This window comes from Vombatus ursinus, unplaced genomic scaffold (genome assembly GCF_900497805.2).
Source record: "Vombatus ursinus unplaced genomic scaffold, bare-nosed wombat genome assembly UNPS02014818.1, whole genome shotgun sequence".
NCBI classification, from domain to species: Eukaryota; Metazoa; Chordata; class Mammalia; order Diprotodontia; family Vombatidae; genus Vombatus; species Vombatus ursinus.
The window spans coordinates 25,405,305-25,432,765 of record NW_020954596.1 but is presented as its reverse complement, the minus strand read 5'-3'; the positions used below and the strand labels follow the sequence as shown (position 1 = coordinate 25,432,765).

At 40.2% G+C, this 27,461-nt stretch overlaps 1 protein-coding gene across 11 annotated transcripts in view; it reads left to right on the top strand.

Annotated features, from left to right (window-relative positions):
- The window catches only part of LDB2 (LIM domain binding 2), a 411,762-nt gene that overhangs the window by 305,453 nt on the left and 78,848 nt on the right, over positions 1–27,461 (top strand). For all 11 annotated transcript variants that reach the window (XM_027836666.1, XM_027836665.1, XM_027836664.1 and 8 more), the window contains 2 exons: positions 9,539–9,661; positions 11,841–11,924. In XM_027836666.1, the coding sequence (XP_027692467.1) occupies positions 9,539–9,661; positions 11,841–11,924 (207 nt within the window). The remainder of the gene's footprint in view (positions 1–9,538; positions 9,662–11,840; positions 11,925–27,461) is intronic.

Sequence of the window (27,461 nt, the reverse complement as noted above, 5' to 3'; positions counted from 1 at the left end):
ATCTAGTCCAGCCCCAAACCCCCGAACAGTCTCTGCTACAACATACCTGATCAATGCTTCTCCAATCTTTTCAGTTGTTGGGGATGGCCAGCTTGAATTGTGAGGGAGTCTTCCCTGACATCAAGCCTAAATTTTCCTTTTTAGAACAACCGCTCCTAACTATTGGTTCTTCTTTTGGGGATCCAACAGAACAAATTGAATCCTTCATCCCCATGATATCTTTTTAAATACTTGAAGGTCATGTCCTCCTTTTTACAAATGAGGAAACTGAGGCATAGAGCTGTTAAGAGATATAACTGAGGACAGACCTATAGAGATGGGATCCAAACTCAGGGCTCTGGACTCCAGATCTATAATCCTCCTGCCACTAGACTGTGTATCTTTATATAGATATACATGTAGTGTCATATATGCAGATTTATGATGATATAACCTATATATAAGATACACATATATTGTGTAATACACACACACAGAGACACACAAATTAAGATGTCCTATCTCAAGTATGGTTAACATTTAGTTACACACATGTATATATGCATGTATATATTATGTGTATATACACATACATATACATACAAAAAGTAAAATGCCATCTGTCAAATATGGTGAATATTCAGCTACATACACATATACATGCATATATAAATATGTATATATAATATGTATATAAACATGCATTGCATGTAGGTGTATAATGTATACATTGTATATATGTGTATAATGTATATATACATATAAACTCATGTGTATTATTATACATTATATATTGTATGTTTGTTTTTAAACACATCTATACAAAAGTATTCATTATATATGTGTGTATATGGGGGTTGGGGAACCTGTGGCTTCGAGGCCACGTGTTCCCTACCCCTGGGCATACAATGTGTATACATATGTGTACATTTTATATGCACATATACACATACACATATATGCATCATATATGTATGCCTATATGGTATGTACATGCTTATATCAGAGTTTCAGTAACTCGCCCAGGGTCAAACAGCTAGTAAGTGTCTGGGGCCAGATTTGAACTCAGGTTTTCCTGACTCCAGTTCCTAGCACTCTATCCACTGAGTCACCTAGCTGCCTCACCTTGGCAGACAGGCCAAATCAGGTTGAGGGTAACCAACAGGCTTCAAACCCATCCGTGAGTTTGGGAATATCTATCCCAAGCATGTGAATGGGCAAATGAGAACAATTTGTTGCACCACCATGAACTTAGACCTTGGGCAGACATCAGAGACGCTAAGGTCATCCACTGCATCCCAAGTCATCGCCAGTCATCTTGACCTTTGTCCTGCCATTGGCCTTCGATGACTCTGATAGAGAGAGTGAGACCGATAACTTTGTGCAGCTCTGCCTCACTTAAATCTAATTCATTCATGAGTCAAGATATCGCCCTGTGGTGTCATTGATCCTTTTCAAAAATGAAGGATAAATAACAACACATGCATCACACATGAAGGGGGACATTATACCCTTTTTTGTTTATTTGATTATTTGACTTTGTTGATATTTATTAAGTTTATAGTTTGTTTAAAAAAACAACCATGTGATTGGTCAGTTCACCAAACCAGCAGCCATATAATACGCTCCCATTTCTATGAGCACTGCAGAGGTGAGAAGGTCAAGCCTGAATGAGGGGAGAAAATAAGCAAAACCCTAAGGCTGCAGAAGGGAAGCATGATGCACAGGCAACATGACGTCACATGAAAGCTCCTGGGCAAACCCCAGGAGGAGGCAAGAGATGCTAAGTGACTCTGTACCTGGCCTGGAGTCAGGAGGACCTGAGTTCAATCTAGCCTCAAACATTTACTGCCTGTGTGATCCTGGGCAAGTCACTTAACCTCTGTCTGCCTCAGTTTCCTCCACTATAAAAATGAAGATAATAATAGCACCTGCTTCTCAGGTTTGTTGTAAGAATCAAACGAGATAATAGTGGTAAAAAGCACTTAGCACGGTGCCTGGCACATGGTATAAATGTTAGCTATTACTACTATTAACTCCCATTATGGATTCCTCCCTGCCCTCTATACTTTCTTTAACCTTAGTCATGTTTGGAGATAAAAGACTGAAATATTCCCAGGACCCTGATCTGTACTTCATTCATCAAATAAATCTTTCATTTGGATCTGTATATTGTACTTAGTAAGGCAGGAATGTGCAGTCTTCCATACTAGAAGTATTTTCAACCAGAAATTCCAAAATAACTCAGCTTACAAGCTAACCTTAGCTAAGCAGAATAAAACAAATTAACTGTAACTCTCTGCTTCCCCCTGTGAACTCAGGCTGGTCTGGGCTTGACTGAAATGTCATGAAATGCAGAAATGTAGGCTTTAGGATATTCCAAGATTTCTTAACTCAGACGAGGAGACCTGAGTTCAAATAGAAAGAGTGAGTGATTCTAAAACTGCCTGTTTGACCTTGGACAAGTCATTTCTCTTCTATAGAATTCAGTTTCCTCATGTGTAAAATGAAAGGCTCAGGCTAAATAATATGTAAGTCCCTTTCTGCCCTGGATCTATGAACCTAGGATCCTATAAAAATCTTACATTTGATATGGCCATAAGATTCAGCAATAAGCTAATGCTTAACATAAGCCTATAACAGGCTACTCTACCCAACTCTAAGATTATAAGTTATAGATGAATTGTTGATCTGCATCAATGGACTCATTTTCCACACTGGGAGTCCCCTGCATGGCCAAATGGAATGACTAGTGGTCACTGTAGACTTGTGTAGATACAAGATCACTTTTTCTTTTGAAGTGTAAACAAATTCTGGAGTCAGTCCAAAAAGCCAAAATAACATAATTAAAGGCACCCTCACAGCTCGGGTGTGTGATTTTTAACATATACAAATTAAACCAAAATATATTATTCTGCTGAGTTCTTCAAATGTTTGTCAAGCTCCCACAGCATTCAGAGGACAGACATGCTGAGAGAGGTTCAAGGTTTAGCTAATTTCCTGACGGCACTTAGTAAGGGCATAAAACACAATCAATCAGTCAGTCAACAAGTATTTATGAAGCACCTTAAACTTCTGTGGTAGGCTACCGGTAATAATAATAATAATAATAAACAAAATTGAGTGGCTATTATTAGGAAGCTATTAGGAAGCATATTAGGAAGGTACAAAACAAAATAGTGGGAAAGAGAGGAAGAGCATGGAAGTTTTCGTAAAAGAAGTAGTATTTGGACTGTGCTTTTAAAGATTAGACAACAGATACTTTTAATGGGAGGTATCATCAGAAAAAATGGGAAAGGGATACCATTCCTGGTAGGAGGGAGTTTTTGAACAAAGAAATACAGAGTCAGGCTTGGCAGAGGTTATGATTGGAGACTGAAGAGAAGGCCAGTGTGAAATGCATTCTCCAAGTTAGTTTGTATGGTAGAATCATAGGATGCTGTAGCAGTAGCCTGGAAAACCAGAGGAGATGATAAGGAAATATTAAAATGAATCATCAAATGCCATTGGTTTTATGGTAACCAAGTATCATCAATGTGCATCCTAAATGTAGAGAGGTCATAAGGAGCGAGGGATCACATGTCACCATTTCCTCCTGTTTTGACAGTGGTGCAAAGAGATTTGTTTGTAAAAACCTTCCCTCTGGAGGTGACAGGAACTTGGTGCTTGGGAAAGGTTTTTGTTTCATGGGCAGGAATTATAATATCTTTGATGATTATTAACTTATCAGGGTCCTATTTCATTTCTCTAGCCTAGCATCCATATTGGCTCCTTTGATTCACATTAGGAATCTCTATCTAGAGAAAATGTTAGCACTCTAGAAAAGTCAGCCTTCTCTGCTTGTACACTGCCATACTGTTTTATGCCTTCCTTATTTTGAGGTGGATGGTAATTCAATGAGCATACAGAATCTATTATATTTTTAAAAGAAAAAAATGACATAAGGAAAACTTGGGAGAGGTAGTATGTTGTAATGAATAGTAGGCTGGCCTTAGAATCCAGAAGATGTGTGTACAAGTCCTGGTTCTTCCCAATACCGACTGAGAGGCCATAACCTTTCAGATACAGATGAGTGGTTGATCTGTAACAATAGATTCACCTAGGGCTCCCTACACTGACGAATTCACATGTCTGGAACCCCCAAAATGAAAAAGAAATCTTTAAATCCCTTTAGAAACCTTTAAGTGCATTAGTGATGCACTTCCAAATTAATCTACATGGTCTCCCTACCTCACTAAGGCTGTGGAAATGCAGTGGTTATTCACAGGCTCCACTGCACTACTAGTGGGCAAAGAATATTTACCTGTTCTGTTTCCAATCTGAGTTGATTAGGGAGTGTGGTGCCCCCTCCTCTCGTAGGGGCTCCCCACATTGGTGCAGCCACCTCATCTAAGGCTTAGCCTTTAAATGCAGCCCAAACTTCCTTACTCAGGTGATCTACCACTCCCCACCCCCACCCAGTAGAAGAGGTTACAAATGGATGCCACCACACCTGTCAACTCTGAAAATGTTGCACTATACATTTAAAACTTATATTTGTATACCTCTTCTTTCGTAAAATCTAAAAATTATCTTTTTATCCTGTTCAAAGAGTTAATTTACAAATGTTTTAATATTTTTTCATAGCATAATGTTTCAGGCAGAACTGAAAGACTGAAAAAAGGAAAATTAGGGGAAATTTCTTAACAAGTGGAACGGTCTTCCCTGGCAGGTAGTGGGTGGTCACCTCAGTAGGGGTTTCCAAGTAAAGATTGGATGACCATTTTAGGGGGGATGTTGAAGAAAGGGGGTCTTGAGGAGAGGGTAGTCACTGAGTGAGAAGGTCTCTGAGATTCTGTGCTGAGATGCTACAACCTAGTGCTGTGCCCAAAAGTCCCTGGCAATTACTTTGGGGACTCATATACTCATGCCATGTTCACCTCAGCATAAACTATTTGGAGTACCCATTGTCCCATACACTGGAAATATATGATGCTAGTAGCTGTGATGAATCCTTCCATACAGTGATGAAAAATACCACCTTTCTATGAGGTCTTACTCTAGATGCTAATCATGCACATTTATTTTTATGAGTTATGAAGATTGATTTGCTTTTGGGTGGTTGCAAAACTGCCTACAGAATCTTTCAAATTTTTCATCTGAGCTGAGAGAATGGGAGAAAAATAACAGCCTCCTGTAATAAAATGTTATGGGTGATTAGCATAAAACCATGGACTAATGACCTTTCAGTGTGGTGTGGGGAAAAAAATTAGCCAAGTAGGTGTTGCTTCATTTCCAAAAAGGGAGTTGTGGGAGACTGGGAAATTTATGTAGGGAAATATTCCTATAGGCTATTAACATCACTGACATTACTAAGCAAATTGTGTTTGGGCAACATCACAGTTGTTCTGATTTAAACTATCAATAAAGGGTAATTCCCTAAATAGCTTTTGACCCAGTAGTTCCTGGGAACTCTTATGAAAATTTGGTCAACTGGTGAGTGGAGAATTCACAGCAGCCCTAATCCTCCATGATCCAGTTCATAACTCGCAGGTGGATGGTGCGCATTTTGCAATTTCCTGATCACAGTCACATTATAGGTTATGGATAAATTTAAAACTGGATTTTTCAATATGTGTAATAAAGCCTTTCCTTTAAAACAAAAATCCTTTTGAAAAAACTAGGAAGAAAGCTACAAGTGGATTTTAATAAGTGCAGTATCCTGCTTCAAAGTGTTTAGAAGCAAGGAAATCCAGAATATAGTTGAGTGATGCCAACGTGCCTGGGCTTTTCTGCTGGGTGAATTTGCTTTTTAGTCTTAAGGCATTAAAATCAGAATTAGAGAATGCTGCACATCTTTATCACATATTAGGCACATATTTTTGCAGTTGAATGCATAAAAACATATTCCTTGTCATTTTATGGGCTATACTTTTTGTTATTCTTTATTATACATAATAACAATATACTAATTTTCCAATGTTCAACGCTGCAGGAAGTTCCCATTAAGGTGTATATACCAATTCCCTCAACAGAAATACTACCTTATTTATGTCTCTAACAGTGATTTAATCATCCCTTCTTAACATGTACAGTGCCTGCATCCATTCTGTGCATCCATTCTTTACCACAAGGATAACTAAGGTATTTTATGAGTGACCATGGAGATCTTGATATATATAGTATTTAATGTAGAGATTTGACGGGTATATGCCATAGCTCAAAATGAAATAAATGCGTTTTATGTTAAACTAAAAGAATTTTAAAATATTCAGGAATCAGCTATTATACGAATCAAGCTCAAAATAAGGATATTATAGAAATATACATATATGCACACATACATATAATATATATGTGTGTGTGTGCACATGCTCAAACACAAATACATATATAAACATACATGTGAGCACATATATACTGAGCACATATCCTTGTGCATTGTGTACAGTTATATTGCATACATGTGCATATGTATGTGCACAGATACTCATGCATGTGCCTGCATGCATATAGTATATATACATTGCACATGTATAGTTATATGCACATCCATGCATGTGCACTTACACATACGATCTATATATATATATGCACGCATGCACATGTGTATCGCACACCTGCATACACATATACATTTGCACACAGCACCATCTAAAGTCAGTATTTCAGTGCCTAAGAGCCCATTAGAAGGTTTTGTTTTCCCTGAACATTAAGCTTATTCCCATCCTACAATTAGTCCCAGGGAGGAAAGGGTTAAAAAGCTACCGGTTAGTTTGAGAAATGTTCTTTTTTAGTTCTCTTGTTCCTGGCCTAGTCTCAAGCTAGCACGTGATATGCTGAATGCCTGCAGCCTCTTTCTTGTTGATCCTCCGGAGACCATCTGTGCTGGGGCATTGATTAGAGTGTGTCTGCTGGGATTACATCTTTTCTGTTGCCATGCCAACTAATCAGCTGATTTTGGTTACCACAGAAACAAAATGTCAGAGCTCACAGTGCGGTAACATGAATTCAGCACAACAGAAAATGTTTTCTTAATTGGGGACCCTTTTGATTTTGGATTCTAAGTAAAAGGCAGCCTGAAAAATTGGGGTGGGGGGAAGCAACTTTAGATGAAAGTTACATTAATTATATTGATTAAGAGCAATGCACAGAATTTTTCTGCAGGAGGGGGATGGATTTCCTCTTTTTAAGCAGCCCCATTTTTGCCATCTCCCTGCGAGGTGCATATTCCTCCTAGTTGTCTCTATTCCATTTGGCGATTATTGCATATAAAAGTGCTCAGTTTCCTTCAGTATCATGAAAAGAGGTCTCCAGTTGTAGTGACGACTCTGAGGGGTTTTCACAGGCAAGATTACAGGAGAGAGGCAGGACAGTCACCCCTTCTTTGGCCTTATTATAAACAAATTGAAAGGTTCAGATTTTCTTCTGATCCAGGCAGTTTTCTTATTTCCCTCCCACCCCCTCAGGAAAAATATATTTGGCTCGAATTCAAATTTGAGAATATCTGTCCCACTGATTGTCCATCATGAAAAAGTGCGAAGCCTGTTTGTGACTCGAGTGTGTCCTGGAGAGACTTGTTGCAGCCCTTTATTGTCTGGGTCTGTGTATTTCCACTGCAGAAGGACCCCCAACTTCTTTGCCGTGTCAGAGCAAATAGAGAACATAATTTAACTTGACCCATTCTCCAATTGAGTAATTTATCAGAAAGACTCCACACATGCATTACACATAAAATTTTGTTCTAGTTGAAAGAAGAACCAGGACCTATGCCAGGGTGAGTTTGGGGTTCATAAACAGCCTACCAAATAGATTGGATAATATAGTATGACATTTAACTCCTCTAATATTTGTTTAAACTTCCGGTAATCCCCTCTCTTTAAAATAGAGGATTATACCATCCAAATGTCTGTGCTTTATTTTGTAAAGACATTTCACTAATTGCTGCCTGCTTTGGCTCCCACCCTTTTGTTATACCCCTCACCACAGGTTCCTTCTGTCACACTAACACCCTAGTGGGAATTGTGTGGCTTAATCCCCATGCAACTCTTTTGAAAACCTCGAGTAAATCATTTCCATTGCTAATGAAGCTCTGGGGATAAGCCAGTTGGGGCATTGGAGAAGTAATGTGCTTCACACCCTCCAGAACACCACAGCCTATCCCCATCTCTTTAGGCTCAGCCTTCACTGGCTTAGGTCCCAGAAATAGGGTTCCAAAGACCAACTAAACAAGACATACAGGGTCACGTTGTTTGAGTGCCTACAATTGCCCAGGGATGCTGCTAATTGGAACCCCTTGAGAGGTTTTCACTTGGAATATCAATAATAATCTTACAGTGCTTTTGGGATGACTTTCAAAATAAATAAACTAAGAATTTTATCTTCATGGGCCAAAAGCTGAGTATCTGTAGTATTTTTCCATTAAAATCAGGTCAGGGTTCAAAAGTACTTATTCTATTCTTACTGTGTGCATTTGGACTTTGACAAGTCCTAGAGGAGGTACAAAGTTGAATAAACATGGACCCTGTTTCCAGGAGCTTATAGTTTGGTTATTCTGCTAGAATTGATTTAATATCTTTGATTATCCATTTGGTTATTCTCATCCATTGAACAGCTTAAGTTTTTGAACAGAAGAGATGAGACTTACATTGTCTTGCTACACGAAGGATGATATTTCTAGGAATGATCAAGACTTTTGTCCTGATCAGTTAGTTTTTATTCGCACATTTTTCTTGGCCATCCAACATCAATCACTGGTTACCAGTGACCACATTTCTATTTATCTTTTTTATTTTTTTTGCCCAATTTGAATGTGAAATGATAAATTATCTGGAATTATTTCAATTCAGCCAACATTATTGCTCCAACCACTTCTAGTAATACAGCTAAAAATGGGGGTGGGGGGAGAGGAGCATCATCGAAGCTGGCATTCAAATATGCATAACAAAGTTATCTGTTTTAAAGGGTTGAGCACATTACCTAGGCATAGGAAAAGCAAAAAAAATAGGAATGACAAGATAAAAATGGCTTGAAACTCAGAACCCTATGAAACCAAACCAGTCACCACTACTCTATCAAAGAAAAGAATCTATGAAATTCTAATATGTTTCATTAACAATATATTTTTTCTCTTAGATGAAACTGTTCTCTGAGGTGGACTGTTGGCATAGACAGAATAGTCAATTAACTATGAAGTGTGACTTAAGGGGGCACTGAGGTGGCCACTGACTAGTGATATCTTTCTTCCACCCAACTGCCAGATTTCTTGAGAATTAGTCCTTTTGGTTAAGCATTGCCCTCTCTAGGAATCCTCTTTTAAAATGCAAATGCATTGAGGCCCAGGGGTGTAATTCTTTTGAGTCACTAATGCTTTAACTATGAGGTAATCAGATTGCTCTCCTCCTAGACAGAAGAGCTTTGGGTATGCTTGGGAGCACTGGGCATTGCAGAACCAGCTACTTCTTCATTTTTCCTGAATCATTCTGGTGTCTTCCCAGAAGGAAGAACATTGTCTGTGTTGAATGGACAGAGGAAACTCTGAAACTGTCTTGGAAAAACCTTTGTTGCTTGTTCATTCCAGGTATGCACAGAAGGGCGTCTGATTTTGGAGTTTACTTTTGATGATCTTATGAGGATAAAAACGTGGCACTTTACCATTAGACAATACAGAGAATTAGTCCCACGAAGCATCCTAGCCATGCATGTAAGTAATCCATTTTTTCACTTGACCTAATGTGAAGAGCTGAGATTATGTTTCCTAAAGAACTCCAATAGTTTTCACACCTTAAGCAATTAACTGTAAATATTTAGTTTTGCCTTGGCCTGGTTGACTACATAAGCCCGATTCCCCTGCCTTTGTTACCAGGGTTCTTTCCTTAGGTTTGTCCTGAGCTCTGGCATTTGAAACTTAGAAATGAGACTGCCCCTAGTCAACCTTTTTTTTCACTTCATCCCAAATTCCATTTCATCATTATCATAGTTTGCCCTAGTTGAGCTAATCAACCTCTTATCTATAAGTGAAAAAGAAATGGAAAGAATAAGCAAAATATTTTATAGATTTTATTAAAAAGCTCTCATGAAACTGGAGGCCGGGTCATCCTAAGGCAAGCATTTTCACATGATGCTCTGGTGTTGGAACTCAATGTGCATGAATTCTCTTTGTTTCATCGGTCTACAAATCAAATCAAATTAAATCAACAGATATTTATCGAGCATGTGCTATGTGCAGGGAGCTGTGAATACCAGCCTAGAGAGATCTTTCAAGATGAGGGTGAGAACCTGGCCAAGTAGGAGTCATTCACAGCCAATCTTGAGTCTTTGGCTTAAAACCTCCCCTCAATTAGGTTTGATAAAGTAGCTCAGAGGAAGAATCAAGACTTTTTCCTGGGGTTCATGAACTTGATTTTTATCTGCTTGTTTTTATAAAATACTCTGGTAACTGCCTTCCAATAGAATCAGTTTCCTTTGTAATCCTGTGTGTTTTGTGTTAAGCATTTAAAAACATTATTCCGAGAAGGGTTCACCATAGGCTTCACCAGACTATCTAAAACAGGGGTGGGGAATCCACGGCCTTGAGGCCCAGAAAAGGGCCCCTGAAAAAGGTCTATCACCCCTGAAAAGGGTCTGTCACCAAGACTATCACCAAGAAAAGTTCAGAACCCCTGCCTTAGACCAACGTTACAACCATCTCCAGACAGAACATTTGCATGGGGCTTCAAAATTTGGCATCCCTTCTTTAAAATGGAATGACATTTCAGAAGATATGATGCTTCCCCTCAACATTCTAGGAAATGAAAACAGTCGAGAATTGCCTATTTCCAGAACGGGTTCAGTGAGTAGGAGAGTCAGATTTTTTAAAAAAATGTTTCATGGCAGTTGCAAAGTTTTCAAATACAGAACTTAACTCCAAGCTGTTAACAAACACCATCACCATGAAATGAAACATAGCATAGTCCGAAAACATATGTTTCTGCCAAATCTGGAGGCACAATCTCTTAGAGTTGTATCCAATCATCTGTCTGTTCCCTGGCAGGCCATAATGACCCAGTGCTTAAAGATGGTGAGAAAGGAACATTTTACTCAGGGCTAGATGCTATTTTTCCAAAGAATCAGAAATTGTGTGAGTGTCAGTTCAACATCTATTGATGCTGGAGCTTTCAGAGAGAGTAGAATCCAATTAGTCACTACATATTACCTAAAGCTGCCTTTAAATTTTAAAAATATTAATAGAATAATGAAATGAAAAGTGAGCAAAATTGAGCTATGTTACCTAAAATCTGAGTTCTCTTTTAGGCTGTCTCACTTCTACCTGTATGGGCTTCAGTTTGCTCATCATTAGAAGCGGCTGGTGACACAGTAGATCGAGCCCTGTGTCATGTTGGAACAGTCACAACCACTATTTGTCTCAGCTTCCTCAATTATAAAATGGGAATAACATTAGCACTTTATGAGGATCAAATGAGATAATATTTGTATAAAATGGGAATAATCTTAGCACTTTATGAGGATCAAATGAGATAGTATTTGTAAAAAGTGTTTAGCACAGTGCCGGGCACATAGTAGGTGTTATATAAAATGCTTATTCCCTTCCCTACCCACCTCCTCTATAAAAATGGATCATAGAATCACAGAGTTAGAGCTAAAGGAACGTCTGTCATCAAATCCAACACCCTCATTTTACAGCTAGGGAAACTGAGGCTTATTTGGAGTGATGACCTACCTCTGGTCGCCTGGGGGATAAGTGCCAGAGTTCAGATTATAACCCAGGTCCTTTGAGTCCAATCCTAGGGCTCTTTCCTGTGTATTCCAGTTCTTTCTAGCTCGAGTGTTCTTTCATCCACGTGAAGGCTGGAGAGGAAATAAAATGATATATCTCTCTACAGGCACAGGACCCTCAGGTGTTGGAGCAGCTGTCCAAAAACATCACCCGAATGGGGCTGACTAACTTCACCCTCAACTACCTCAGGGTAAGAACAAGGGGACTTTCTGGTCATTGTCATGAATAACATGTCAAAGATTATATGAATCTTAAGTCAGAAGAAACAAAAGGAGACCCAGTACCAGGTGGGCATGCCACCGAAACATCAGATTTGGGCGAGGTGGTGGTGTTGGTGCTGTTGTTTTTCTTATTCCAACAAAGAAAAGCAGAAAACCCAGAGTTTGTAAGCATTAAGCTTTCTTTCCTTGTTTGTGTGACTCCCTGAATTAATTATTCAAAGGATAGAAATGTTCCCATTTCATAAAATGTTTTGGCACGCTCTCCTTTTTGTTTTCTCTGGTTTCTAATTCACTGTTACCGATTTCACTGAAGCTTGATTTCAATCCAGGAGTCTCCCCCACTCTCCCTGCTCCCTTCCCCTGTTCAGAGTCAGCCTTCCCTCTAGGGAAAAGCTGTGTTTATAAGCTCCAGAATAAACTCAGCGCTAAGTACCATAATGTTGCACCTCTAATACAAACACTCCCAAGGCTTCTCAAGGTCCTCCTTATATTGTGTAACCTGTATTGTGGCACAGAGTGTAAAATCTGATTTTGCATTAGAAGTGGGAGGGAAAGTAGAGTTCTATGCAAAATACATACCCAGGGCCTCAAGATTTGGTTTGAAAGGGTGTCATATATCTTACTGTCTAGAGTGTGGAATTACAGTAGTAGTGTTACAAATCCATAGAGCTATGGTTTCAGTCATAAAGCTGGCATTGTCTTCCAAAATCAAAAGAGGCCCCCTAACTCAAGAACCAGCCAAGTTCCGCATTCCTCAGCTTTTGGGAACTTAAATCTTAATTCTTCATTGCCCTGGGTAATTTTTCCCCTAAAACTACACGTTTACTTGAATTGCTTTTTGACCCTCATCATGCAGTTTAAGTTTGTACATTTATTTTTATATTCTACCAGCATTCCCCTCTGTGGGTCTGTGTTAGACACACAAAAAGGCTTATTCTTTGAATTTCTCATTTAAACTAAGAAATATGGGACTTGGTTCTTTTCTTCTGAGCACAACAGGATGCCTCCTTCAGCTAAATTGGAGAGAGAAGCGTCCCTCCCTTCTTTCCTCTCACCCACCACCAAACACAGGCCCCACAGTCAGTGGTGAATCGGCAATCCACCACCTGAAGCGCCCGGCTGGCTGGGTGGTGCCAGGTCACTTGGCAGCGTAAAGACTCCCAGCCCCCTGCCCTTCCCAACACACACGGGAAAGAAAGCCCATGGCAGAGGAGCTGGGAGCCTGACAAGTCTACCCTGGAAAAGGTGTGACAGCGGAGCATGTTCTCTGTCTATCTGTCCTTGTCCTCTGTGTTCGGAGATGACCCTGCAGATGTGTTCAGTAGTGCTGGGAAGGCTGATGCACGGCCAATGATGCCTGGCCAGTGATGCAGGAAGTTAAAATATAGGCTGTTTGGAATGAGGCTTTGCGAGAGCATTGCATAAACAGGATCCAGCACTTACCGGTGTGCTGGGGTGTTTTAATTAGATCAAGAATCATAGGAGAATTCTTCTGAGTACCAAAAGAAGATTCTCTCTAGGCAGTTTGTTTTAAGGACTTTTCCATACCACACAGGAAACTATAGGGCTGTTATTCATTCATTCAATCAACAAATATTTTTTAACCCCCTACTTTGTGTATGGTACACTCTGTAGGAGATACAAAACTCAATGAAGAATGGTACCTGTCCTTAAGGAGCTCATAGTCTAACAAGGAGAGAAAAACAAACAACAGAGTCTCACAAAGAGGCTGAGATAATTGTGAGCAAACCTCTAAACTGCTTTTGGGACCAGGGGCTTCAGCTGTGTAGCTCCCCACAGAGGAGAAAATTGTTTATGATTTTCTTAAAAGAGCTTTGGAAACATAAAATGCATATAAATATAAAAAATACATAAATATAAAATAACAACTGAGTCATACCCTGCATCTCAGCTTTGGCAAACATGGGCAGAGTCAGAGTAAAAGGACAGATCATGAACACCAGGGCCTTCAGTTCTTTTCAATTCAGCAAACCCTGAGTAGAGGGTTTTTGTACTCTATACAAAGCATCACGAACAAAGCATTGGGCTGGAAACTATGGGACTATGACAGTGAATAAGAAGTGAGTCCTTCCCCCAAGGGGCTTACACTCCAGTAGAGAAAATAAGACAAACCCACAGATAAGTGATACATAGAATGGTCATTATGTGGAGAGACAGTGTGGTATATCAAGTAAGAAACCTGATCCAAGTTCTACCTCGGACACAAACCATGGGATGCTAGGCAGGTCATTGCCGTGGGCTCTCTAAAAGTCTAAGTTTCAGAGAAGGCGTTTATAGGTCCAGGAGTTCCCGTGTCAGTGAAATTGCATGGTAAATGAATATGGAAGGTCCAAGCAAAATGTTATAAGAGATTGAAAGACAGTGATCATTGAAAGATGATGAAAGTTAGAGAAGGCTCTGTGGGGAAGGTGGCTGGCTTTCTGGACTTGCTCACTTTCCCTGTTTCCCTTCGTTCACCCATTCAGGCTTAGCTCCTCCATCCACGTTCAGGTCCAGCTAGGATGTATGAGCAAGTATCTGGGCCAGAAGTGAGGCCGACCTGCCCAGCACTACTTCCTGATACTTCTCTCATTGCTCCGTGAGGGCTCTTCACTCACATGTACTCTGGTTCAGTGGCCAAGCTAGCCCATCTAACTGCCCGCATGCTGCCTCTGAGATGACATTAGTCATGAGACTGGTACAGATCTAATGTGCTGAAGGGCAAAAGTCAAAAGTCAGTTTCTTTAGCTTTCAGAATGGATATGCAGGCTTGAATAGTCCAAACAGGTCCAAAAAGCCATGTGAGAAGCTTAAATTCTAACTCTGGTTCCCATTTTCAGGAGGGCATCCTCAATATTGTTCAAATAAAGAGCCAATTAGGGTCTTAAATAACAGCTTTCAGTGTTAGGATGAGAGAAGGTCAGACAGGTATGCTATAGGCAATCAATTCGGAGCCTCACAAGCTCATGGAAAAAGTTAAAATCAATGCTTCACTTCATGGGAAGACTAGATAAAGATTTCTGAATGCACTAGACTGCTGAATTTTGAACCAATTGCATCTTTCATAGGATATAATTAAGTACTACTGAGAATAAACAATTGCTGTAATCTCACTCTGTCAAAACAAATACCTTGCTTTCTGAGGAATCCCAAGTCACTTAGTAAAATCTGCTGTCAGGTTCTCTGCAGAGTTGACAGAACCAGGTTTCTGGAGTTCAGGGAAAGACTCCTGGGGGTGAGAGGGGGCAAATCCAAGCAGAGCAGAACATCCTGGCTTTGAATCAGTAAGATGCACTTGAGCTTGGCTGACCGAATAGAGCTATTTCAGAAGGAGTCTCCTTCTTCCTCTCCCCTCACCTGATGAAAGCATGAAGGGACAGCAGAAACAATCTGTTGTCATTCAATTTGGTTTTGTCAAATTGCCTGTTATACCCTGCTACCTCGAAGTATAGCAGGATTGGCAGGCCATTGTGTGCAGAGGTGCAAATGCTTTCAACAGGCAGAGCAAACTTGCTTGGTGCTTAAGTGCTTCAGTAGCTTGAGGTCACCAAGAAGAGGGGAATCTCACCTCCTGAAAGTGAGATCTCACCTCATCTGGTGGGTGACCCATTGACCTCTACGCAGCTTTTGTGGGCCTAGCAGTATTTAATTCAGCATCTGGTTGAGGCCCTTCCATGTCTTTCATGTAGTGCTTTCTACCATCGTCGCTAGTACTAACTCTTGAAAGGGGGTATTCTGGAACATGTCTTTTGGAGCTTCTATTTCTAGGCAGTTATGGAATTTGGGATGACAACAGCCTCCAATTAGTGAGTTCCCTCCTGGGTAAGGGCTTGAATGTGACAGTGCCCAGAGGCAGTGGAGGGATCGGAGGAACCTTGGCCTACCCCTTGCCTGAGTTCCTGCAAGTCAATGGCATTGTTCTAAGGGTCCATGGGAAGGAGAGAATCCCTACCCATGCTGAGATTTTGTTAGGATAACCAAATCATGCCTCTGAAAGGAAAAGAAAAGTTGAGCAGTTTAATATGCATTTGGGTAATGAGGGGTGGATGGAAGCATCTGTGGGGCCTGCGTCAGCTTCCATTCTACCATTTTCCTTTCTCACACTCCACATGTTCATTTTTGAACTTGGACTAGTAATAGCATTAGAGTCCCTGGGTGTGCAGGTTTACCCTGATAATCTGATGGTTCAGACTTCTGCTATCTGCATCATACATTTCTACCCTGAACTATAATTCACTCTACACTTGAATTTCTTGTGGAGAGACACTGGAATTGGAGTAGGAGACCCTCCATCCAAGTTCCAGCTCGGGTACCTATTAGCTATGTGAAGTCGGACACCACTTGGGCACTCTGGGCCTCACTCATCTCATCTATAAAATGAGACAACTGGACTAGATGGTCTTTCATTTTTCTTTCAACCTTATATCCTAGGACTGTATATGTGAATATCTATGACAGCTCTGTAATCATTCCATATGCGTTAACTTTGCCTTTACACCAACCCCAGCACTCACTTTCCCCTGACAAAAAAAAAAAAAGGACAAAAATGTCAACATAAGGAACAGAAGGGCGGAGACCATCATAGGATAAAAAAAAAATCCAAAGCTAGAAGACAGCAGAGGTCATCCAACGACAGTGTTCTCATTTTGTAAATGAGGGAATGGAGGTCCAGGCCAGGGATATGCAGTGATTAAATGACTTGCTCAGCATCACACAGCTTATAAGTGAACCCATATATGCTAACTCCAAAGTCAGTGTTCTCCCTAATGCACCATTCTGTGCTTTTGTATTTTTCAGCATACCTGGTTACAGTGCTGAGTAGAGCATTATGTAGTGGAAAGAGCTGGAGAACAGAAGTCTGAGTTCTAGGACCAGCCCTACCACTTGCTTGCTAGGAGACCTTGGGCAAGTCATTTAACCTCTGATTTCAATTCAATATTAACTAGGCACAAGGTTCTAGGAATAGGATAACTGTAATACAGATCTTGCTCACAAGGACCTCATACCTTAATGTTGTATAGTAAAAACTGCACTGGATTTTGAGTCAGAAGACCTAGATTTGATGAATCCCAGCTCTTCTGCATGCTTACTGTCAATATGAATTTGAGAAAGTCACCCCCCCTCCCACCCCTTCAGGGTTTCAGCTTCTTCCTGAGTGCAATGAGGCAGTTGGTCTAGATGCTCCAAAGTCAATGGTGCTAGGATCCTGATGGAGAAAAGACATATACACTAACAACTAGGAACCAAGAGAGAGTAAGATAAGAGCAAAGGAGAAATGGAAGCTAAGTGCTGTGGGAGATTTGAGGGAAGAGATCATTTTCCTCCAGAGTAGGGGTGGGGAGTACAGCACTGGTCAAGGTCATGGAGAAGGTAGTATGTGTGTGGAGTCTTGAAGAAAGGAAGGAGCTTCAACAGCTAGGGATGGGAAAGAGGATAGTGCATTCTAAGCTAATGGGGCACTGTAGACACCCCCTCTCCTTAGATACTCCAGCTAAATGCTCCATCCATGTAACAGAATGGCAACACATCTAATACTAGTCCATTTTAACTGCCTCTCTCACTTCTGTGACTTTTGTGCATCCTCTTGGTTAGCACGTCATTCCCTATTTCGTATGGGACGCAGTGCAGATGCCCAGCTTAGCCCTTTACAAATGGCTCTATCCTCCCTTGCCATCCTAGCCCACTCCTCACACCCTTCACATTCTGACCAAGCTAGAGCCCTCCCTGTACTCCATTCTCACTCTCTCTCACCTCTCTGCATTCACCAAGGCTTGGAATGCATGCCTCCTCCTATATCTTCTCCTAATGAAATCCTTCACTTCTTGAAAGGCACAGTTTAAGTTCTCCTCCAATATATAGCCTTTCCTTAAAATGATCTCTCTCTACATATATTGTCTTAGAACAATCTATCCAGAGCTCTCCTTTACCCCTATCACATTGTAACTGATAACATACTTATTTGTGTCTGTGGGACATGTATGTGGCCCAGTGGATTGAGCACTGGGCCTGGAGTCAGGAAGCCCAGAGTTCAAATCCAGCCTCAGACACTCCCTAGTTGTGTGATCCTGGGCAATTCACTTAGCCACTGTTTTGCTCACTTTCCTCATCTGTAAAGTGAGGATAACAATAGCACTTATCTCCATCTTATCTCCCAATCACACTTATCTTGTTGTGAGGATCAAATGAAATAGTAATTGGAAAGTGCTTAGCATGGTGCTAGCAAGTATAGTAGCATATAGTAAGTGATATATGGATGTTAGCTATCATTATTATTATTATTCTACTATCAGATGGCAAGTACCTTGAGGGCAGAATCTGTATTATACTTTAAATCCTCAAAACTGGTATAATACCGTATACGTATTAGCCACTTAATTAATGTGTGCTCAATCAAACTGAATCAGTATGATTTACTCTTAATACTCCTCCCCTGCATACTTACATTTTAATTGAGGACAAGTGAGAGAGGCATCCAAAGGTACCCGGAGAGTGATAAAAATGTTTATACCATAGAACCCAAGTTGGGGAGATGTTCTAGGGTCTCTTATATCGCTTTGCCTTCTTCACCTGCGGGCCATTTCCAGTTGTCATGATTCAGGGGTGGGGAACCCTTAATAAAAGGATTTGTTCTGTAAAACTTAGACTCGGTCAAAAGGCTGTACCCAAGGACCTAGAAGACCACATATGGCCTGTAAGCCTCAGGTTTTCCACCCCCATCTTGCCACTGGACCAGCTGGCTCCAGAGGAGAAAGTGAGGCTGGTGACTTTGCCAGTCTGACCTTGCTGAAATCCAATTCACTTGCAAGTCATGGCGTCATCTTCCTGATAGCATGGTCGTCCTTGAGAATGAAGGACAAACAACAGCCTCCTTCACCAACATAGGAGATCAATCCTGGGCCTTAATACAGCTAACCAGAACAAAGTTTGCAATGCGTCTTTTTTTGTCTTTTCATTTCTATCTTGCCAACACATCATGCTAGCAGCAGAAGAACCCTTAGAACATAGAACATGGAATGTCAGAGAAGCGAGGGTCCCCATTACTTAGAATGTTAGAGCTATGAGGAATCAGAACAGAGGTTCTCAAATAGCACGGGCAGATTGAGTTTTGCTAAGTGTGCCAAATTACCCTCGCTGTAGCATGTCTGGGCCTCCCAGGAATGATATGAAACTCGCATTTGCAATCATGTGCACATGTTTCAACGTCCCAACTCCCCCTCATTGTTGCCAACTTCAACATTCAGAGTACTGTGATTCTTCCCTCATGGCAAAGAATAACACTGTGCCTGCCGTGAGCAAAGAAGTTTGAGAGGCATTGCTTTAGAATATGGAATGGAAGGCTATAAAACAGGGAATGTCAGAGCTGGAAGGACTCTTAGAGATAGCCTCATTCTACAGGGAGAATGAATGATTCCCTTTCCCCTCATTCTACAGGCAGAATGAATGATTCCCTTTCCCCTCCCGCATTTCATATTCCATGACTAATTGGAGACAAAGACCCAAGAGATCAACTCCTCAAGGACCTAGAGGGCCACCTGTGGCCTCGAGGCCTCAGGTTCCGCACCCCTGACCTAGGTTTTTAGTCCAGTGACCCTTCCCTTAGTCCACCTTCTCTTCCATTGTTCCTAGATTGGTCACCTTTCACCTTTGTCTCCGCCCGCCCCAGGGCTCTGCACATGGTAGGCACCTAATACATAGGTTACATTGCATTGAATCGTATATGGTAGAGGGCTGTTTCTCCAAGGGCACATCTTAAGAGTATCCTTGTTCCTTTCTCCCTTGGCCTTATTTGAATGTGGAGCTCATGATGAAAGTTCCCATTAGCCAATATACTTAGAAGTCCATTTGCTTCTTTTCTAATTATTTCTTTGGTTATTTTGAAATGAAAGCTTTGTCTTACTCGGTGTGTTTAAATTGTTCCATGAAAAGCATCTCTAAGTGCAGTCATTTAAGTTTTGAGCTCAGTATCTGAAACTCTTTGGCTTAAGTGTTTACTGCGGGCTGCAATTCACATTTGTATATGTGTTGTTTTTTTTTAGTAATAAGCTTTTAAATTTGAATTCCATTTTTTTCTTTTATATGTTATAAAATAAGGAAGGGCCTTTAAAAAAAAAAACTAACTCAAGCATAAAATGCAACTATGGACAAACTTTGTCTTTATTTCCTACCTTTCTCTCAATGGGCCTTTTTTTCTTTTTTTGTTCACTCATTTCCGTCATATCTGACTCTTCATGGCCACAGTTGGGGTTTTCTTGGCGAAGATACTCCAGTGGTTTATCTTTTCCTTCTCCGGCTCACTTTACAGGAAGAGGAAACTGAGGCAAATAAGGTTAAGTGACTTGCCCAGGGTCACACAGCTAGTAAATGTCTGAGGCTAGATTTGAACTCAGAAGGATGAGTCTTTCTGACTCCAGGCCTCACTGTGCCACCTAGCTACCCCAGGGTTTTTGTACCACAGTATTTTTAAATGAAGTAGCAAGATGGCACAGTAGATAGAGTGCAGGGCCCGGAGTCAGGAAGACCTGAGTTCAAATCCAGACTTAAACACTTATTGTCCCATCAAGTGATAGGAGGCAGCAGGCTTCAATGGAAAGTGCATTGGTTTTAAAATCAGAAAACCCGGGTTCAAATCTTACCTCTGGCATTTTGAGTCCTTGTGAACTTGAGCAAGAAACTAACTTCCCTAGGCCTCAGTCTCCTCATTTGTAAAATGAGGGAATTCGACTACTTGGCCTGGAAGGTCCTTTCTGGCTGTAGAAACGTGGTCCTATTATTCTCATGTGAGAGGGTTTCCAGTTCCCTTATTATCCAAGTTACCCTATTCTGGAGAGTCTCCAGCATGTCCATGAGTTTCCTAAAATATCACCTAATGACTTTTCAAATAAGTCATTACCTAGCTAGCCCTCCACTAGGGGGTTCACTAAGAAATCTGAGTACAGGTCAGATAATGACTGACTCATACACCTATAGCTCTGTGAAGTTTATGAGGCACTGTTTCTCACAATCTCACCAGGTAGGCCATGAAAATAGTTATCTGTATTCTTGCTATTGAGAAAACTGAGACTCAGAGTGGTTTTCCAAAGATCACGCAACCATCGGGTGACAGAAGTAAGACATGAACTCGGGTCTTCTGGCTTGGGGATTGCTCTTCTCATCGGTGACCCGTGCCACCTGTGCTTTGTCAGCAGTGTGCCCCTTCCCTTTTCCTCATGTGCCCATTAAGCTTCCCTTCTGGGACTTCTTTTCCCTTTCAAAGTTGTCCTTATAGTTCATTTTAACCTGATTCTAAACATACAAATGTTGACCAGCACAGGGTAGGCACATAGCATGTAGAGGCCAGGTGATATAGTGGAGAAAAAATGAAATCCTAAATTCTCATTCCAGCCCTGATACATACTAACTTTATGATCTTGCCTCTCCAAGCCCCAATTTCCTTATCTATAAAATGGGTATAATAACATCTGCACAAACTACCTCATTAAGCTATCGTGGAGGTGATTACCTAGTAGCTAGAGCTCTGGGTTTGGAATTAAAAGAACCTAAATTCAAATCTCAATTCAGACATTTAGCAGCATGTCCCTGGCTAAGTCATTAGCCTCAACTGAGCTACAATTTCTTTATCTGCAAAAATGATATCAATAGATAGTATTTGCATAGTGCCTACTATACTAAGAGGCACTGTGGTAAGAGCTTTACAAATATTACCTCATTTCATCTTCACAATCCTGGGAGGTAAGTGCAATTAGTATCTACATTTACAGTTGAAGAAACTGAGGCAAAGGTTAGGCGACTTGCCCAGGATCAGTTAGTAAGTGTCTGAGGCCAAACCTGAACCCAGTTCTTCCATGATATCAGGCCCAGCACTGTATCTACTTTGCCACCTAAGCTGCCTCCAAATGGGGGAGGGGTATAGGTTTAATGACCTTTCCAGCTCTAAATCGAGGGTCTTGTGAAATGAGATAACAGACAGAAGTGCCAAAACACTGAAGCAGTATATACTAATTTCTACAATTTTTTAAAATTCTGAAATGGATATGAAAAAGAGCATTTCTATCCATCCACTGGAGCACAAAAGTAGAATTCTCTAAGAAACTACTAATCTCCATTTTACATTTCTTGATTTTTAAAAGTATATAATAAATTCTACACTTTATTTTCAAAATTAGTCTGTGCTTCCTTCTGAACTTCCTTATGTTTTCTTCTGTGTATTTTAAAAAATGTTTCAATGACCCTCTTTTGGCATCAGCATTGCTAACCCTCCTCTTCTTCTAACACAATATTCCCTCAATGAAAACCAAGATGAAGAAAAGAAAGAGAGAGGGAGGGAGGGAGGGAGGGAGGAAGGAAAGTATGTTATTGTAATAGATATATAAGATGATCAAGTAAAATGAGTCCATGCAATGACCATGTCCAAAAATATGTGTCTGTGTCTATTACCTCACTGTCAAGCTATGGGTAACATGACTCATAATCAGTCCTCTGGAAACATGGTTGGTTATTGCTTTGATCAGAATTCTTTAATCTATCAAAGTTGTTTTTCTTGATAATGTTTTATCCTCCTATAAATGTTTGGTTCTGCTTACTTCATTCTGCATCAGTTCATGCTACCCAGGATTCTCTGAAATTGTCTTTTTCACCATTTCTTAAGGTACAATAATATTTCATTCCAACCATATATCACAATTGGTTCAGCCATTCCCCAAATGTGTGAGAGACAATCTAAGGCACTCCAACAGATCCTAGTTCTTTTCTTTTTTCCCCTCTTTCACTCTCCCCCTCAGGATAAAGAAGTTTCCTTCCTGGGTATTAATCTCCCTTTTAAATACCCCACCTCACCATCCTAATTTGTTTCCCTATTCAATGTAATGTGTTTCAACACTTAACTCTTTGTGTGCATGCGTGTGTTCCATTTTTCTTCGTTTCAGATGAGAGCGAGATATATCCTTCCTCCATGTTTGTATTCGTTTCTTCTCATGTGCTCCAATTATGAAAAACAGCCAGTTCTATATTCTTCTTCCTCTTTTCCACTCTAATATAACTCTTTCTTCTCTGTCTCCTTTTCAAACATTCAGAGCAGAACCAATTCACTCATTCTATTTTTCTTATTTAACACCCTCAATACCTTTTGAAGACATAAAATTTACTACTTTCTCATCTAAGCAGTTTATTCTTCCAATTCATCAAAAACTTTAGAGCTTTTATTTTATTTTTTTAATCTCTTGATTCATTTCTTCTAGGTATTCGTGTAGTCTTTGTGGAAAATCCATTTTCTCCTATGAGTCTTTACTTGAGAATTACTCTCTCTTTTTAGAAGAATTTCTAGATTTGCACTATTGTTTTTAATATACTGCGTGGTATTTCCTTTGATTGACTCATCTCTCCAACTTTAGGTCCTAAATTGTGGGGCCAGTGTCTACAACCCCTGTTGGGCTTTTTGAGTGAGATAGTTAACCCTGCTTAGTCTCATCCTAGGTTTCTACACTGGGTGTCTACACTGACTTCTTCCCAAAGTTAGAACCCCCCTCTATTGTTGAGGTTCAGAGTGATGGATCTGAAGCTAGAAGGAACTAGATGGGCTCCATCTGGCATTTCTTGACACAGTGAAACACTGTTCTGAAACACTCTGGGCCTAGGGTACTCTGACTTGAGTCACTGTTCCTGCTTTTTTCCAATACCTCCAAGGTCTCCACCATTAGGCATTCTCAAGGGAACCCTCTGCTCTCACTCCTTCAGGACCCTAAGCCTTGTAAGCCAGTCCCATCTCCAATTGCGCAGGTGCTGGCTTTTCTGGCAGTCCCCTTTCATATTACCTATGGGCTCTTGGCTGACTTTGTGGTGTAGTTCTGGGATGAAAGCAGTCATTTATAGTTTCTCATTTGATTTTTTGATCATTATTCAGTTTGGTATTCTTCAGGGTTTTGTTAGAGTAGATATAAGGGAACTGAGCAGGCTACCTTAGGCAGCCCTAGTGTTTACTATTATAAGTAGCTTCATGTCCCTGGAGAAATTGGGCCCCCAACTTCTACCATGTGCCTCTTTAAGGATCTTATTGAGGTGAACAATGATCTCCACATATCCAGGCCGTATGTTTGGGGCCCTTCATTTCTCCCCATATGCAGATGCTCTAACAATAATAAGCTCTGAGCTCCCAAGGACGAAGTCTTTCCCTTTCAATGGCTAACTTTTATTACCAGTCTCATTGTAGGCCCTGAATCACTAAGATAAACTAGACTTTCTTCATATTCTAGTTCCCCTTCCTCCACCTCCATTATTTTGGAAATGTCTTGGAGATATATTTCTCTCCATGAACTTCTTGTTCAGTTAGGGCAATAAACTTCCTTTCTCACGGGGCTATAATCCGGGTGTTTGTGTATTTTTATTTTGTGTTACCTGATGTCTTTGTTTTTTGTTTTTTTTCCACCAACACAATCCATGGTCTCATCCATGATAGTAGTAATAAGAAGTTACATTTATAACACCCTTTATAGTACAAAGTGCTTTACAGCCAGCATTTTGTTTGAGCCTCACAACTGAGTGAGGTGGAGCATATAATACTTGTCTAGTGCCCATGACGTATAAAGACACTGAGGTTCAAAAAAGTGAAGTCACTGGCCTAAGGTCACATTGCTAGTGAGTAGCACGGATAGGACACAAACCCAGAGCTTCTGACTTGTAAGCCCAGTGTTCTTTCTACTACCCCAGTACTACTACAGATGAGGAATATTATCAGTAGAACTATGAATCATTTAGGTCCCATGTTAATATTTGCTAATGGTTTACATTTCACTTCCCAACCAAATGAAGAATGAGTATCTAACTATCCCTATAGGTATATAGATAGCTACAGACGAATACATACATCTGTATGTGTGTATACACCCACACACATAGAAATCCTAGATTAAGTCTACCTGAGCCTCAGTTTCCTCATCTGTAAAATTGAGATAATACTTATACTACCTACTTTTCAGAGTGGCCCTATTTTGTAAACTATGTAAAGTACCTACTGTTTAACTGTATTGCTCCCATTTTATACATGAGGAAACAGAGGCTGATGGGCTAAGTGACAAATGTATCGCCCAAACTCTTATGGTTTTTAAGTAGGTGGTAGAACCAAGATCACAACCTGCTTCTTCCGGTTCTAAGTTCACACATACCGTGTTGTCTCTCCAAGAGAGGAGAGAGGAAACAGTAGGTGCTTCATGGTTAAAAAGAAAAAAAAAAGAATCATCATTTCAGCAGCAGCAACTTTAGAGACAAGCAGATATCAATTTTAGAGTCATGGAGGCTTCTAAAATGCCTGGCTTTAAAAGTACAAATAGGTCTTGGATTAAAGAAAGTAATTTCCAACTCTCAGACACTAGAAAAAGAGAAAGAATTTGTTATTTAACAAGATGCTGAAAATCAAGAGAAATGATAGGGTGGGAAATAGCCAGGCCAGGAAGAAAGATGAAGGATTGAAGAGGTAAGTGCAAGATGGAGCCTAAGGTTAAATCAGCTTTGGAAATAGCTTTACCTACTTGTCTAGAGTGAGGAAAAGATTAAAATGGGGCATGGGGTGGGGAATGCTTATTTCCATTCATTTTAGTACTGCTATATATAGGGAAAGAATCTTGAATTTGAATATAAAAGGTGGGCTGGTAAATTTTTTTTTTTATTTTCAAGGCTCTCTTATACTTTGTGTGTGTGTATGTGTGTATGTGTGTGTGTGTGTGTGTGTGCGTGTGCGTAGGTGTATTGTTCTCTCCTACCTTAGTCCCAACTTCAGTGTAGATTCTTTGACATCAGAGATAGTGTCTTAGAGTTCATTGTTTCTCTAATAGTGACAGATCAGAGTGGTATGGGCAGATTGTTGATGGCAAAATTATAATATAACGTATCTCTGATTTCTTTTTACAAAGAGCTTTTGAGAGATTTTCTCACCTGAGCCTCAGAACAACCTTGTAAGTAGGTGGGAGAAGCCTTAATATGGCCCTTTTATAGATATGGAAACTGAGGCTTAGAGAGGTTATATTAATTTCCTAAAGGCACTTAATAAAGAAGGAAGGGAGGGAGGAAGGAACCAGTGCTCCAGAAAGAAATGGCTGCCTAGGATATGTGTACCACTGTAACAAGTAGAAGAAAAGTTGAATATAAAATATAAACTTCCATCCCAAACGTACTGGAGGAAAGGAGAGTGTCAGAAACACCATTACCTTCACACGAGATGTAAACATACAGAATTGTCCAGTTACTGTGATTCAATCAGCTGCTTTATTTTATATGGGTTTACATTTTACTGCTTTATTGCAAACCATTGATATCAATTCAGAATATCCCATGCTACTTCTCCCCACCCCATGCTAAACTCTCTCTTGTAACAAAAAAGTACAATAAAGCAAGACAAATCCATACTTTGGCCATATCAGACCATATGCCTCATTTTACAATCAACTGATTTATCTGGATTGATGCAAAGCCATTAGCTCAAGAGTATCTTTAGAACCATCACCATAAGGTTAACTTGATCAAATTTTGAAGGTACCCAGCACTCAAATGAGGTGAATCAACTAGAATTAGAATAAAGTAATCAGGTCTAACTAAGAGCTCCGTAATTATATTAATAAAGGCAATGGGGGGGGATTGTGAACAAGTCAACTGTAAGGCTAAAGAACAATTGAGGAGTTGGTGGAGCTTGCTTTCTCCTCAAGGTGGCTGAACAAAAGGAAGACGGTTGGAAACTTTGGCAGGATGTGGTTATTTTTGTTTTTATTAGGTTAGGATGAAGCCCATGTGTAGAGTAGAACAAGGTAAGATTGGAAAAGAGATTCGAAGATAATTGATGACAATGGTACAGAGGACAAGAGATCAGGTACTGAGGACTTCACCTCTACAGAGGGCATACGTCTGACAGGTTTGAAGAAATCTGACACATATAAAAGAGTAAAAAGCAATTGAAAGTGAAATCGTTAATAAAAATTAAATATAGTTCAGACTCACCATGTCATTCCTTAATAAGGTATAAAGATATTTGCTAAAGAAATTGCTTTAGGAGTGTCAAAGGTATGCATAGTCAGTGGCTTCTTAGAAAGTTGGAAGTTTTAAAATGGAACCAATTCTTTAATTTAAACCTTATGAGTATTGCCCTTGAAAAGTGAAATGGTATTTGAAGGATGTTAAGCACAAGAATGATAGTTTGCATTTGTGTATAACAATCCTGTGGGATAGTTGGACTGTTAAGCAGAAAAAGGCTATTCCTGGCTACTCCCTAATATATGGCTGGTTTTGTCTCATCTTTGGATCCCCAGGCTTAGCACAGGGTCTTGGATATAGTAGCACATAGTTGTGGTTGTTGTCTTTTTAGTTGTGTCTGATTCTTTGTAATCCTGTGGACCATACTGTCCATGGGATTTTCTTGACAAAGATACTGGAGTGGTTTGCCATTTCCTTCTCTGGTGGTTTAAGGCAAACAGAGGTTGTGACTTGCCCAGGGTCACACAGCTAGGAAGCGTTTGAGGCTGGATTTGAAC